Below are 15,200 nucleotides of genomic sequence, written 5' to 3'. Positions count from 1 at the left end.
TAACCAGGGTACACATCGGGTTACTAAGCTAAGCGCTTTACTTGGTAACACGATATTTACTCTGGCTACGTGTGCAAGGAGCCAGCGCTAAGCGGTGTACGCTGGTAACCAAGGTAAATATCGGGTAACCAAGCAAAGTGCTTTGCTCAGTTACCCGATATTTACCCTGGCTATGTGTGCAGGGAGCCCGACACTTCCCCGCTCAGCTCCGCCCCCTCCCGCATTCCACATGTACACACACACACACACTCACCTGTCCCCAGCCATGCAGTCCCCGCGGCACTGACGTCCTCAGTGCCATGGCACCGCTCGGCTCCACCCACCCCGCACTCCACCCCCCGCACACATTCTCGGCGGCCGAACGATCAGCTGATCACCCGGCGACTGGCTGCTGTGAGCGATCAGCTGATCACCCGGCGACTGGCTGCTGTGAGCGATCAACTGATCACCCGGCGACTGGCTGCTGTGAGCGATCAGCTGATCACCCGGCGACTGGCTGCTGGGAGCGATCAGCTGATCACCCGGCGACTGGCTGCTGGGAGCGATCAACTGATCACCCGGCGACTGGCTGCTGGGAGCGATCAGCACAATAGTCTGCCGCCGGTAAATAAAACTGTAAAAAAAAAAAAAAGCAGATTCCGTTTTGTACGATCCGTTGTGTCACTATATGCAACACATCCGTTGCATCCATCACACAACGCAATGCAACGGATGCCGTTCAACGCAAGTGTGAAACTAGCCTTAGGAACAGCCCACTAAGTGCTAAGACATTTTATTTTCATTTAAGTTTTTTTCCTGCAGTGCACAAAAAAAGTGAAACTCTAGAAGAACATGAGATGGGATCCATGAATCACAGCGAAGTCTCCGCACTTCAGACAAGTTTATTATCTCCATGCAGGACACAGCTCTTTTGATTTGCTTCCCGTAGACATACCCTGCCTCCTCCAACGCTCAGCTACCATCATATATAATAATCCCTTGCAAAAAAAGGTCACCTCACAGAAGGAAGCCACCAGCTAACTGCAGCCCGCTGCACCGGAGGAAATGAGCCAAGTCCTACTGGCTCACATCCTAATCTCGGCCTATGTGCTAAACTTTACTGTTCTCATTATTTTATTTGTCACAGTTTCTCTTTGTGGATATGATGGATGGCGGCGCGGCCTGCACCCTTCTCATTCCTTTAGCTTCTACAAGATATATACTGTTACAAGGCGCAGAGGATATAACGTTACAGGCCGCAGCTGGAGAATTCACACCCGCAGCTGCAGGAGCACATAGCTCTTTCACTTGTAATGAAAGGAAGAATATACCTCTCAGAGGAAGGCAGAAAATGCATAGACAACCCCCAGATGTAATCTCAGGGTAAAGATGCTCCCGAATATCTGGCAAATTTAATCCTCAGAGAACTTGTTAAAGCAGCAGTCCGAACTTTATACAGGGGCATAGGTGGAGTCACATGAAAAAAAATGTGGCAAACCGATCTCATGATTACATTAACCTCTAGACCAGGGAATGCTGGGAGCTGTAGTTCCACAACAGCTGCAGATTTACGCAACTGAACTGAGTAAATAATAAGAAACCCCCTCATGGCCTCCTCCTGTTAGTGTCTTCTCACCACAGGAATACACAAATTGTCTTTCCAGGAAAGGAGACAAACTCTAGCGCAGCACCACCTATTTGAAGTAGCGATCCTAAAAGTCAAATGTGGATTTTTAACAATCCTTTGCATATGACCTAGGATATATATGCCAGATCAGAATCCAAATTTGCAGACACTGTGTTTCGGGGTGCTTGCCCCTCATCAGTGCAAAGTATGGGGTGTCTGGTCTGGCTCATGAGAAGCTATGTGGGGACCACGGGAGAACACTATTCTCCTTAAGGAGACTTTGCAAGCCAGTCTGGCTGCCAGTAAAGTAAGGGGACTTATAGCTGCCATGCCCCTCTGGGGAATATTCAAATTGTCTCTCCAGGAAATAGGAATACAGGAATACAAGCAGACTTATTACTTTCACCCCCCCTCTTCGGTCAAAGATAAAGTTTCCCCCTTAACCCTTTCATGGCCAGAAAACACATTCTATTCTTCCACGTCCGCTCCCACCCTCCATCCCTCGTTTACTCATATATATTAATATATATATATATATATATATATATATATATATATATATATATATATATATATATATATTTTACACACACACACACACACACACACACACACACACATACTATATATGTATGGTGAATATACAGTACAGACCAAAGGTTTGGACACACCTCATCTCTAGAACAACTGTTAAGAGGAGACTTTGTGCAGCAGGCCTTCATGGTAAAATAGCTGCTAGGAAACCCCTGCTAAGAACAGGCAACAAGCAGAAGAGACTTGTTTGGGCTAAAGAACACAAGGAATGGACATTAGACCAACGGAAATCTGTGCTTTGGTCAGATGAGTCCAAATTTGAGATCTTTAGATCCAACCACCATGTCTTTGCAGAAAAGGTGAACGGATGGACTCTACATGTCTGGTTCCCATCCTGAAGCATGAAAGCGGAGGTGTGATGGTGGGGGGGTGCTTTGCTGGTGACACTATTGGGGATTTATTCAAAATTGAAGGCATACAGAACCAGCATGGCTACCGCAGCATCTTGCAGCGGCATGCTATTCCATCCGATTTGCATTTAGTTGGACCATCATTTATTTTTCAACAGGACAATGACCCCAAACACACCTCCAGGCTGTGTAAGGGCTATTTGACTAAGAAGGAGAGTGATGGGGTGCTACGCCAGATGACCTGGTCTCCACAGTCACCAGACCTGAACCCAATCGAGATGGTTTGGAGTGAGATGACCCGCAGAGTGAAGGCAAAAGGGCAACAAGTGCTAAGCATCTCTGGGAACTCCTTCAAAACTGTTGTAAAACTATTTCCGGTGACTACCTCTTGAAGCTCATCAAGAGAATGCCAAGAGTGTGCAAAGCAGTAATCAACGCAAAAGGTGGCTACTTTGAAGAACTTAGAATATAAGACATATTTTCAGTTGTTTCACACTTTAAGTATTTCAATACACATGTTTTAATTCATAGTTTTGATGCCTTCAATCTGAATTTACAATTTTCAGTCCTGAAAATAAAGAAAACTCTTTGAATGAGAAGGTGTGTCCAAACATTTGGTCTGTATTGTATGTTACAAGCAACGTGTAAAAGCAGGCATTCTATAGAATACCTAGGCAATGTATACACTGCCGGGTCATCAAAGTATGAAATAAATCAGATGTTCATACATTTCATATTCATTCTATAGAATACCTCAATGACAAACAGGCGGAGTGTAGAATACTACAGGGGTGGTCCGTCCAAAAGTAGGGGGACAGAGCAGGCAGCAGCAGATCTGTGACACTGGCTCAGTGGCATTTTAATGCTAAGGGCAATTCTAGCCTCCTGTGCTGCAACAAATAGTCAGGAATGACTTCGGATTCCTTTTTTTTTTCCCAGCAAAGATATCCTGTTGTTAATTTTACATTTCTTCTTTCACGTTTTTGACTGTTTGTTACTAAAGACTAATAGTCAGGAATGACACTTCTGTTTCTTTGTGTTTTTCCCAGTAAAGATATCATGTTGTTCATTTAGGATTTCTTCTTTCATTAGTTTTTTGACTGTTTGTTACTAAACACTTTTCCAATCTGGGCATTATATCAGACTTTGCCTGAGCAGTTCTTGTCATTCTTTATAATACCTAGACATTTTATGTTACATAGTTACATAGTTACTTAGGTTGACAAAAGACCTAGGTCCATCTAGTTCAACCTTCCTCCACCAGTTCTACATTTAGTCACTTAGTCATTTATAACCAACAATTTTTTTAGTACTGAGGAAATCATCCAGCCCTTTTTTAAAAGCTGTTAAAGTATCTGCCATTACTACCTCTTGTGGTAGGGCATTCCACAGTCTGACCGCTCTAACTGTAAAGAACCCTTTCCTATTTAGCTGTCGGAATCGCTTTTCTTCCACTCGCAGTGAGTGCCCCTTGGTCCTTTAGTATTGTCTTTGGAAGAAATAAGTCATGTGCCAGTCCTTTATATTGACCACACATGTATTTATACATATAAATGAGATCTCCTCCGAGACGTCTTTTTTTCTAAGCTAAACATATCTAACTTTTTCAACCTGTCATCATATGGGAGGCCTTCCATTCCTTGTAATAGTCTAGTTGCCCGCCTTTGAACTGACTCTAACTTCTGAATGTCCTTTTTAAAATGTGGAGCCCAAAACTGGATCCCGTATTCCAGATGTGGCCTTACAAGTGATTTATAGAGGGGTAACAATACGTTGGGATCACGGGATCTAATCTCTCTTTTTGTACACCCTAAAATCTTGTTTGCTTTAGCAGCTGCTGCTTGACATTGAGTGCTGCTGCTCAGCTTATTTGTAATGAGAATACCCAAGTCCTTCTCCTGTTCTGTAGTCCCGAGTTTACTTCCATTTAATGTATACGCAGCTATAGGATTACTCCGTCCTAGGTGCATTACTTTACATTTATCAACATTAAATCTCATTTTCCAAGTATCTGCCCATTCTGACATCTTATCCAGATCTTTTTGTAATATTGTACTATCCAGGTCAGTTTTTAATATCCTACATAGTTTGGTGTCATCGGCAAAGACTGACACTGTACTATCAATCCCATCCACAAGGTCATTAATAAAGAGATTAAAAAGAATCGGTCCAAGCACAGATCCCTGCGGGACCCCACTGCTGACTATAGCCCATTTAGAGAATGTACCATTTATGACTACTCTTTGTTTCCTATCTTTTAGCCAATTCCTTACCCAGTTGCATATTGTGTCCCCTAGTCCTTGCTTCTGGAGCTTTAGTATAAGGCTATTATGTGGTACAGTATCAATTGCCTTTGCAAAGTCCAAATAAATCACATCAGCTGCATTACCAATATCCAGGTTTGAACTTACCCCCTCATAGAACCCCAATAGGTTGGTTAGACACGACTTATCTTTCATGAATCCATGCTGTTTGTCAGTTATCATATTATTTTCTGCAATATATTTTTGCATGTCATCCCTTAAAATGCCCTCAAAAACTTTGCATACTACTGATGTCAGGCTTACTGGACGGTAGTTGCCTGGATCTACCCTCTTACCTTTCTTAAATATCGGTACCACATCAGCAATCCTCCAATCCTGAGGCACCAACCCTGTTACAAGTGAGTCTAAAAAGATGAGATACAGCGGTCTGTCGATTACGGAGCTCAATTCCCTCAATATTCGTGGATGAATGCCATCTGGCCCTGGGGATTTGTCAATGTTTAATTTACTCAGACGTAGGCGTACTTCATCTTGTGTTAAATTAATTATATCGGGTGGTGAACTTTGATTTTTCACTTGTTGAATGATCCCTGGTACAGTCAGTTCCTTGGTGAATACAGATGAGAAATGCCTATTTAATATCTCAGTCTTTTGTTTGTCCTCTATAACTAACTTGTTATTATATTTTAAGGGGCCGATACTATCCTTTGTTTTCCTTTTGGCATTAATGTATTTATAAAAGATTTTGGGATTTATTTTAATGTCATTGGCGATTTTTGTTTCAGTAGCTAATTTTGCTTGTTTGATTTCTTTTTTACATTTCCTATTGATATCTTTATACTTCTGAAATGCTATTTCTGTATTCTCAGCCTTTAAGATTTTAAATGCCCTTTGTTTTTGTTTTATTATACTTTGTACAGTCTTATTTATTCATAGTGGTTTCTTTTTATTCCGGGACGTTTTATTACCAGAGGGTATAAGCTTTTTACAGGACTCTAGTAGTATATCCTTAAACTTTCCCCATTTATGTTCGGTATCCCCAGTTATTATGACTTTGTCCCAATCTACACATTTAAGCTCTTCCCTTAATTTGTTGAAATCAGCTTTCCTAAAATTCCAGGTTTTAGCATTCCCCCTTTGAAATGTTCTATTGAATATTATGTTGAAGCTTACCATATTATGATCGCTGGTGCCCAAGTGCTCCCGGACCTGTAGATCTGAAATTGTATCCGGTCTATTTGACAGGACCAGATCTAGCAAATTATCTCCCCTGGTCGGTTCACCTACCATCTGAGAGAGGAAATTGTCTTGAATGGTAGAAAAGAATTTACAGCTTTTAGCAGAACCAGAAGATTCTATGTCCCACTGTATGTCTGGATAGTTGAAATCCCCCATAATAAGAACCCGATTATTATTATTAGCTGCCTTTTCAGTTTGTTCCAGCATTTCACCCTCTCTTTTTTCAGGTATGTTAGGAGGCTTATAGCAAACTCCAATTAGCATTTTTCCATTAATCCCATCCCCGTGTACATTTACCCATACTGACTCTACATTGTTGCTGTTCCCCTCAATGTCATCATACAACACAGGTTTTAGGTTAGATTTAATAAATATACACACCCCACCACCTTTTTGGCCTTTCCTGTCCTTCCTAAATGTAGTATAACCCTGTATGTTTGTCACCCAGTCATGGCTTTCATCCAGCCAGGTTTCCGTAATGCCCACCACATCATAATCCATGGTTGACATAAGAGTCTCCAATTCATTCATTTTGTTTGCAAGACTTCTTGCATTTGCCAGTAGACATTTAATCCTATTAACACCTTTATTACTCCTAGCCTCCCTACGTTCCTTGTATGTCCCATCCCCCCCTAATCCTTCATTGACCCCTACGGTCTCACTGTCTCTATCTGCTCTATCTCTCCCCTTATTTGCTCCACTACCCTCCCTCCCCCCCCCCCCGATCCTAGTTTAAAAGCTCCTCCATCTGTCTGACCATTTTTCTCCCCCAGCACAGCTGCACCTTCCCCATTGAGGTGCAGCCCGTCCCTACTGTAGAGCCTGTAGCCGACTGAGAAGTCGGCCCAGTTCTCCATGAACCCGAACCCTTCCTTCCTGCACCAATTTCTAAGCCACATATTTATCTCCCTAAGCTCCCGCTGTCTTTCTAGTGACGCTCGTGGCACCGGTAGTATTTCTGAAAACACCACCTTGGAGGTCCTGGACTTCAGCTTCTCTCCTAGTTCCCTGTAATCATTTTTAAGGACCTTCCACCTGCCTCTAACTTTGTCATTAGTACCAATGTGCACCATGACCGCTGGGCTTTCCCCAGCCCCACCCAGCAATCTGTCTATCCGATCCGCAATATGCCGAACCCGAGCACCCGGCAGACAACACACTGTTCGGCATTCACGGTCTCGGCGACAGATGACCCTGTCTGTCCACCTAATTATAGAGTCCCCTACCACCAACATCTGTCTGGGCTTTGCTGCACTCCTATTTCCCTCCTTCCTACAGCAGTTGTTTTCCTGGTTGCTAGGAGCAACGTCCTGCTGTAGTGACCCTAGTCCAGGCCCTTCATTCCTAATATCAGCCAAACAGGCATATTTACTAGGTTGTGCCAGGTCTGGACTAGGCTCCCTGACACTTTTCCCCCTACCTCTTCTTCTAACTGTTACCCAGCTACCTACCTCTGGGTCCTGATCTTCCCCACCTCCACCCTTCTCCATATCACTGGCCCCTGCCAGAGAAAGCTCAGTGAGCTCTAAATTCCTCTCCAGGTTTGCAATGCCCCTTAGTGTTGCAAGCTGCTTATTTAGATCAGTTACCTTGGCTTCCAAATGCGCAACATGCTTGCATCGAGTGCAGACATAGTCACCCTCGAACGGCTGCTCAAGGCATGCATACATCTGACAAGATACACACCGGGTAGCATTGTCCATGGAGCACCTATTAAATGGGGATAAACGTTAAAGTAGTAAAACAAAGAGAAAAAAAAAACCAATGGAAAACGTATAAGGATAAATTCAAACTATGTTCTTGTGTCAAACTATGTAATTGTGTTGAAACTATGCACTTATCTTAAATTCAGCACTTTACTTCAGTTCAGCACCTCGCACGCTGAATGCCAGGGAAAGTACAGAACGCAGATATTCCATATCTTGCCTGAAAACGACAGGGATTGTATACATTGCCTAGGTATTCTATAGAATGACGGGTGTTCATTCATTGCCTGTAACATAATTATATATATATATATATATATATATATATATATATATATATATATATATATATATATATATATATATATATATATATATATATATATATACGGTACATTAGCTCTGTATGACCTAGCCACCACTGACTGGCAGCTTTTTGTGTACACTGTCAATATTATAACAAGCAAGGGACACATCACTGGATTCAGCAGCTCTGGTAAGATGGCTTCCTCAATAATTCTATTCAAAATATATAGTGAAAAATCTAAAATTGGAAAAAAAATAAGAAAAACGGGTTGCAAAAAAAAAAAATCCGTATGGACTCATTCACTATAAAGCAGCATATCCAGGCCATTCCCTGTTAAGAGAATGATTACATTGCTTTATTGAAGTGAAGGGGTCAATGTTGTAGTTTCTTGCAGGGTGCGTGGTCAGGATCTCCACCATGTTGGGCAATAATGGGAAAGAGTAGTTGTGCTGATCTGGAATTTTCCCCATCTGCAGAGGTTACCTGTCCTGGCCAGTAGAGAGGGTCTGACTTGTGGAAACTTTCTCTGTGCCATTCATAAGTTACGGTAATAGAGTAAAGTGGGAGTACAGATGAGACTGACCCTGTAACAGTAGCCATACAAATATCCCATCATGTGAAGTTCACTGAGGTGGGGCAGCCACAGTTCGTATTGGCAGATTGCTAATATGCTTATTGGCCTGCACCGCTCTATTCTCCTCAAGCAAGAAATATTATGAGAGCAGCCGGGTAGTAGCTCTTTTTTCCCATGCCATTCTTAAGGTCTGGATAGGACAAGTTGGACAGAAAGGATCAGGAATATGTGGTGTCCTGGGAATCTGGGACCTTCTGAAAGAAACCATGTGGTGTCCTGGGAATCTGGGACCTTCTGAAAGAAACCATGTGGTGTCCTGGGAATCTGGGACCTTCTGAGAGAAACCATGTGGTGTCCTGGGAATCTGGGACCTTCTGAGAGAAACCATGCGGTGTCCTGGGAATCTGGGACCTTCTGAGAGAAACCATGCGGTGTCCTGGGAATCTGGGACTTTCTGAGAGAAACCATGCGGTGTCCTGGGAATCTGGGACCTTCTGAGAGAAACCATGCGGTGTCCTGGGAATCTGGGACCTTCTGAGAGCAACCATGCGGTGTCCTGGGAATCTGGGACCTTCTGAGAGAAACCATGCGGTGTCCTGGGAATCTGGGACCTTCTGAGAGAAACTATGCGGTGTCCTGGGAATCTGGGAACCTTCTGAAAGAAACCATGTGGTGTCCTGAGAATCTGGGACCTTCTGAAAGAATCTTAGACTTGCCTTACATGACATTGGTAGTCAGGAGGCCACGTGCCATGATCAGGCTACCCTGTGAATGAACATTTTAACCTGTTACAAGACTGATTCCCATTCTACATAGAATATCACACACTATTCCATTTCACACCCAAAGGCTAGTTGCTAAAAACCCGATTCCTACTCCCAGTATGCATGCAACGTTTAAGTTATGTGTCACTTCGCAGAGGGTTGTTTCAGGATATAAATATATATTTCCTCCATTTCTCCCCAAGAGATATTAATGCAAAAAATTGTTACGTTAAGATGATCTTTGTGTAAAAGCTTAAGTCGTATCTCCGCTTTCTACATTCCAGTTTAAGTCCATAAATATTGCAGGCGGTGATTTACTAGCCAAGACGAGAGAGCAGCCCCCAATGGAAGTAGGCTTTTTACACACACATCCATTCACGCTCGCAGCCCTCGTCCCATTCCCTCATTAATTCATTTTCTCAACAGTTAAGAATTTGGTTCTACAACAAAGCTAAAAGCTTTTTTGGCATCGGCAGGCTGTGTACTGTCCAGTAATCATGTAGAAGTGACATATTTACAACTTTGAATAAATCTCTTCGGTTTGTCTTTTTTTGTACCATTAAGTTGAATGAACAGATTGAATATATGCGCTCTGTATTTCAAGGGTTTCTTGCCAACCAGGAACATCAAAGCATATCACTTATTTCAAGCATGAAATATTACAAATGGGAATGAACTGGTTCCATTTTGACGTGTCACTGAGGAATAATAATGGATCTCAATATACATTTATAATCCAGAAAATTGGAGCCAAGTAAAATACGGAATTGGTGCAATGTATGGGACAGCGTAATTTCTCCTCGCTCTCCTCGCAATTTTAATTGCTTGAGTAGTTTCTTCAAATGATATTGTCCACATCGTACGTCTGTACCAGGAGAAATGCTAAAGTACAGAAAGATCAGGAGGGGGAAGATAACAGCTCTGATGCCTGTGTGCAGGAAAAAAATGGATAAATCCTTTCATATGGTAGGGAACACTATCCGGTATCCCCAGTGTCCTCCATAAGAATCCGTCATTTACTTCTATGTATCTAAACCTCGCGACATAACTATGGCAGGGGCAGAGGAATGAATGAAGGATTAGGCAATCCCAATGTCGACTGTAAATTTAGATTTTATTGTGATAACAATCCATAAATAATTCATATGTTGATTCGGTCTTTTGTAATCAGACCTTTACCAGAAAAGGAAGAATTGCTGTAGTAAAATTAGGCTGTGTGCACACGTTGCGTTTTTTACCGCGGAAACGCTGCGTTTAGAACCGCAGCGTTTCAGTGGCAAATTGCATGTGTTCAGCTTTCCCAGCAAAGTGTATGAGAAAGCCGAAAAATCAGTGCACACGCTGCGTTTCTAAACGCAGCGTTTTGGATGCCAAAAATCGGTGCGGAAAGAAAAGCAGCATGTCACTTCTTTTGTGCGTTGTGGCTGCGTTCTCTTCCCCCATTGAAATCAATGATGTGGGGTCAGACCGCAGCTACAACGCAGTGAGCTGCTTTTTTGTTGCGATCCACGGGCTTTGTCGGCATGCCAGAACGCAGGCATTTACCTGGAAGTGAGGTCAAGAGGTTTCCTGTTGACCTCACTTCCTGGCAAAGTTCAGGAAAGCCCCCGGTGTCGCCAAAGTGCCCGCCCCAACCCCCGACCCCCCTCCCGAAAATCCAACATGGCCGCGCGCACAGCAGCGCACCGGCCGCCCTACTCCTCTGTTTCTGTCGCATGTGCAATAACACATGCGACAGAAAACTGCTCCCCAGGCCCTGCCAGGTCACCCCCTATTCCCCCTGGTGTCCTCCGGTGTCCCCCGGTAACCCCCGTACCTGTCACAGCGCGGCCCCCTCCTTCACAGTGCGCGCCGGTCACATGTGCCGAGCAGCTGACAGCTTCCTGAGTTCAGCGTGAGGTCCGCTGACTGCTGCTGCTCGGCACTGTGCAGCTGTGACCCGGGGAGAGTGGGTGCAGATTCTTTGCACCCACTCTCCTCAAATGGAGGGTCTGCACTACTAGAAAATGGGGGACACGTACCCTGAGCGTGCCCCCCATATTCTAGAAGGTCCAGAGGCGACGTGGGACGTCAAAAATGGATACTGCGGACCCAATTTTTTTTCTTTTCAATAAATTGGTCAAAGAGGGAATGTTTTTGGGGAGTGTTTTTTTCAAATAAATTTTTTTTGGTTGTCAATTTTTTTGCTATTACTGTCAATTAGTTATGTCTGGTATCAAATAGACGCTGTGACATAACTAATTGCTGGGCTTGATGCCAGATGACATTACACATCTGGTATCAACCCCATATATTACCTCGTTTGCCACCGTACCAGGGCGCGGGATGAGTTGGGGCGAAGCGCCAGGATTGGTGCATCTAATGGATGCGCCACTTCTGGGGCGGTTGCGGCCTGCTATTTTTAGGCTGGGAAGAGTCCAATAACCATGGCTCTTCCCACCCTGAGAATACCAGACCCCAGCTGTCAGTTTCACCTTGGCTGGTGATCTAATTTAGGGGGGACCCCACGTTTGTTTTGTTTTTTTTAAATTATTTATAAATAAAAAAAACAAAAGCAGCTTGGGGAGCCCTCCAAATTGATCACCAGACAAGATGAAGCTGTCAGCTGTGGTTTGCAGGCTACAGCTGTCTGCTTTACCCTGACTGGCTATCAAAAATAGGGGGGACCCCACGTCATTTATTTTAATTATTATTTTTTTTTTGGCTAAATACAAGGCTAGGCACCCTTTAGTGCCACATGAAAGGCACTAAAGGGCGCCAGCTTAGAATATGCAGGGGGGTGGGACGTTATATATATGTTTGACATCCATTGACACATTTTAGGCTGTGTGCCCACAATCAGGGTTTGCAGCGATATGGGCGCAGAGTGTTTTCCCTGCGTCCATAACACTGCGTTGTGCAGTAGAAGCACAGTGGAAGGAATTTTAGAAATCCCGTGCCCACTGTGCTTCTCTTCTCCACAGCATAAACTGACCTGTGGTGCAGCTTCCCGAGCCTCAGCATGTCAATTTATGCTGCGGAGACAAGAGTGTTCTCTGCAGGTAGCATAGAGCTCCACAGCAGCCTGAACCCAAATCGTGGGCATGGGCAGCTGCGTTCTCCCGTGGACAACACTCACATCTCTGCAGGAAGGCTGGCACTGTGTACTGGATGTACTGTGGCACTGTCACTGGATCATGTGGTCAAAAACGCACCTGAAGAAAACGCATGAAAAACGCATGCGTTTTTGATGCGTTTTTTCCCCAAAACGCATTGTTTACAATTCTCCCCTCTGCCAGAGGGTGCGTTTTTTCCGTGCTGAAAAAAATGCAACGTGTAGACATAGCCTTAGGAGGGAAAGGCTGCACTGGCAGTGTAGCGTGTCCACGGTCTGTATAGCAGGGCCGGACAGCCTTAGAGTCATGGATTACAGTGCCTGCCACTACATTGCCTCCTTTTCACAGTGTCCCCTGCCCCCCCCTGTTTACAGTTTATCCATAATCATACCACCTGTTCATTATCCCCAGATTCATACCCCCCATTTTGTCTCGTTAGTTATAACCTCTCGTTCAGTGTCCTCAGAGTCCCCCCACCTCTTATTCAGTGTCTTCAGATTATTCTACAAGATCTCAATCCTCCACCCGTCAGTGTCTCCATTCCCCAGTCAAGGTGTCTCCAGACTGTTTTCAACAGTGTCCCCAGAGTGCCCATCCCTCATTTTCCTGGTCCCAGGTTGCCCTCTTTTCAACCCCATTGTCACAGTGTCCCCAGAGTCCCCCTTTTCCTAGGCCTAGTGTCTCCAGATTGCCCTCTTTCCCCCCCCCCCTCACCCATGGTTACAGTGTCTTCAGAGTGCTCTCCCCCTTTCCTTGGTCCCAGTGTCTTCAGATTGGTCATAGTGTCCCCAGAGTGTTCCTGCTTTTCCTGGTCACATTGTCTCCCGATTGCCTTCTCTTCCTCTCATGGCCTTAGTGCCCCCAGAGTGCTCCCCTTTTCCTGGTTCCATTGTCTTTAGATTGCCCTCTCTCCTCCCCGGTCATAGTGCCCCCAGAGTGCCCACCCCTCCTTTTCCTGGTCACAGATTGCCCTCTCTCCCCCTCGGTAACAGTGTTCCCAGGGTGATTCCCTTTGTCACAGTGTCTCTAGGTTGCCCACTCTTACCCCCTGGTTACAGTGTTGCCAATGTGTCCCTCCAACCCTATCACGCAACCTATTGTATTGAGAAGTTACCAAACTAGTAAATTAATTTTCGTATATTACCTCCATTTGTATTCGTTTGGTCCGAATTCAGCACTATTTCATGAAGCAAAGGAGGATAAAAATGAGAGGCTATATAATATTTCAGGTTCCATTGACTGTAATGGATATATATTATATACACTATGTGGCCTCTATAAATAGCTGAACCGACCGACCAACATTCGCACTGTTTTCAACAAAGAGATTGGATGGTGAAGTCTAAGTCCTCAATCCTTCTCTCCCCTGATATAATTTGTTTGGTGGATAGTTGAGAGTCCGTTTCAAGTTGTTCAGCGTACTATTAATGTGTATGGAGCCTTAAAGCGCTACATTTTCCTGTTATTGACCTATAGTATATGGCATATCTCCAAATTCACCTGTGGAATGTAGATGCGTAATATAGCATGTGGTGCCAGAACCATGCCATGCCACAAATTTTTTTTATTTTTTTTTTACTTCCAGATGTTAGCATTTTACAGACAGGTAATGTTCCACAATTCATGAGACACAAGGCTAAGCTCACTCGGTAGACCTGACATAAGATAAATGTGCGTCCAAACCATTGCAATCAGTGATTGGCTCCAGATTTTGCTCTTATAACAGATGAGACTTGTGAGGTTTAGTTAGGAAACATACTATATAGTCATACACAATGTGAACAAACCATATCAATATATGGGAAAATAGGAGCCATCTAAGTTCAGCCTAAATTCTGACTAATCATTTATTCTTTATCTGACAATATTCGAGAACCTGAGACCTGCGCTACCAGATATGCCTCTCCTATTACGCGTCATTGTAGTAATGCTGATTTCTTCTATTTCATCTGTGGCTGAGGCAACTTGTTGAAGTGGGGTCTGATCTTTACCTTTTCTTTTGTAGGAAAGAATACGAAGTTACATGAACAGAGTCAAAGAAATAGCAGATCGTAAGAAAGCTGCCCGGCTGGACAAGGGAGCGGCGCAGCGATTTATAAAACATGCGCTGTGCGATCCCAAAGATGAGGAAGATACCCCAGCTAAAAAGCAGTCCAAAACAAAGCATAAATAAACTTTTTTTTGTGCTTTTTAATTTTTTTTTTTTTTAATTTTTTTGTTCTTGAAGATGTATTTTTATTAAAGTTTGTGCTAAAAAAAAAAAAGTCTGCTTTTACTTTAATTTTAATGTGTGAAGACTTCACATAGTGCCACAGGCATTTAAAGTTTACTTTTCACACTACAAGCTGGATCTCTAAAGGATGGCAACATGAGTGAGTTGGAAGGAAGGTGGAAGAGCTCTCAAGTCTATGGGATGTGGCCGCACAGGACTGTGTGTACCCTAGTCTTTCGAGGGCCGAACTACTGCCTAATTGAGAAAAAGTTCCTAATTGGACTTTTAATATTTCTAAAAATCATTTTACCTAGCCTACTAATTATAAGAGGCACCAGGATTGACAGTTGGTAGAGGATTTATTAGGGGTCTGATTTAGTCGTCATACACTACTGACGTGGCCTCTGGGCTACGATCTTTTTGATAATTTCTTTTGTTCACCAAGATGCCTACATTAGGAATGTGAGCCTCAGAACTGGACCATGAAGC

At 43.7% G+C, this 15,200-nt stretch overlaps 1 protein-coding gene across 1 annotated transcript in view; it reads left to right on the top strand.

Annotated features, from left to right (window-relative positions):
* The window catches only part of C1D (C1D nuclear receptor corepressor), an 81,360-nt gene extending 66,605 nt beyond the window's left edge, over positions 1–14,755 (top strand). The window contains exon 5 of the mRNA XM_075338054.1: positions 14,505–14,755. Within this exon, the coding sequence (XP_075194169.1) occupies positions 14,505–14,672 (168 nt within the window). The 3' untranslated portion in view covers positions 14,673–14,755. The remainder of the gene's footprint in view (positions 1–14,504) is intronic.
* Positions 14,756–15,200: the final 445 nt, after the last annotated feature.

The sequence above is a fragment of the Anomaloglossus baeobatrachus genome, chromosome 3 (genome assembly GCF_048569485.1).
Source record: "Anomaloglossus baeobatrachus isolate aAnoBae1 chromosome 3, aAnoBae1.hap1, whole genome shotgun sequence".
NCBI classification, from domain to species: domain Eukaryota; kingdom Metazoa; phylum Chordata; class Amphibia; order Anura; family Aromobatidae; genus Anomaloglossus; species Anomaloglossus baeobatrachus.
The sequence above is the reverse complement of the archived record's forward strand: the minus strand, read 5'-3'. Positions and strand labels throughout refer to the sequence as shown.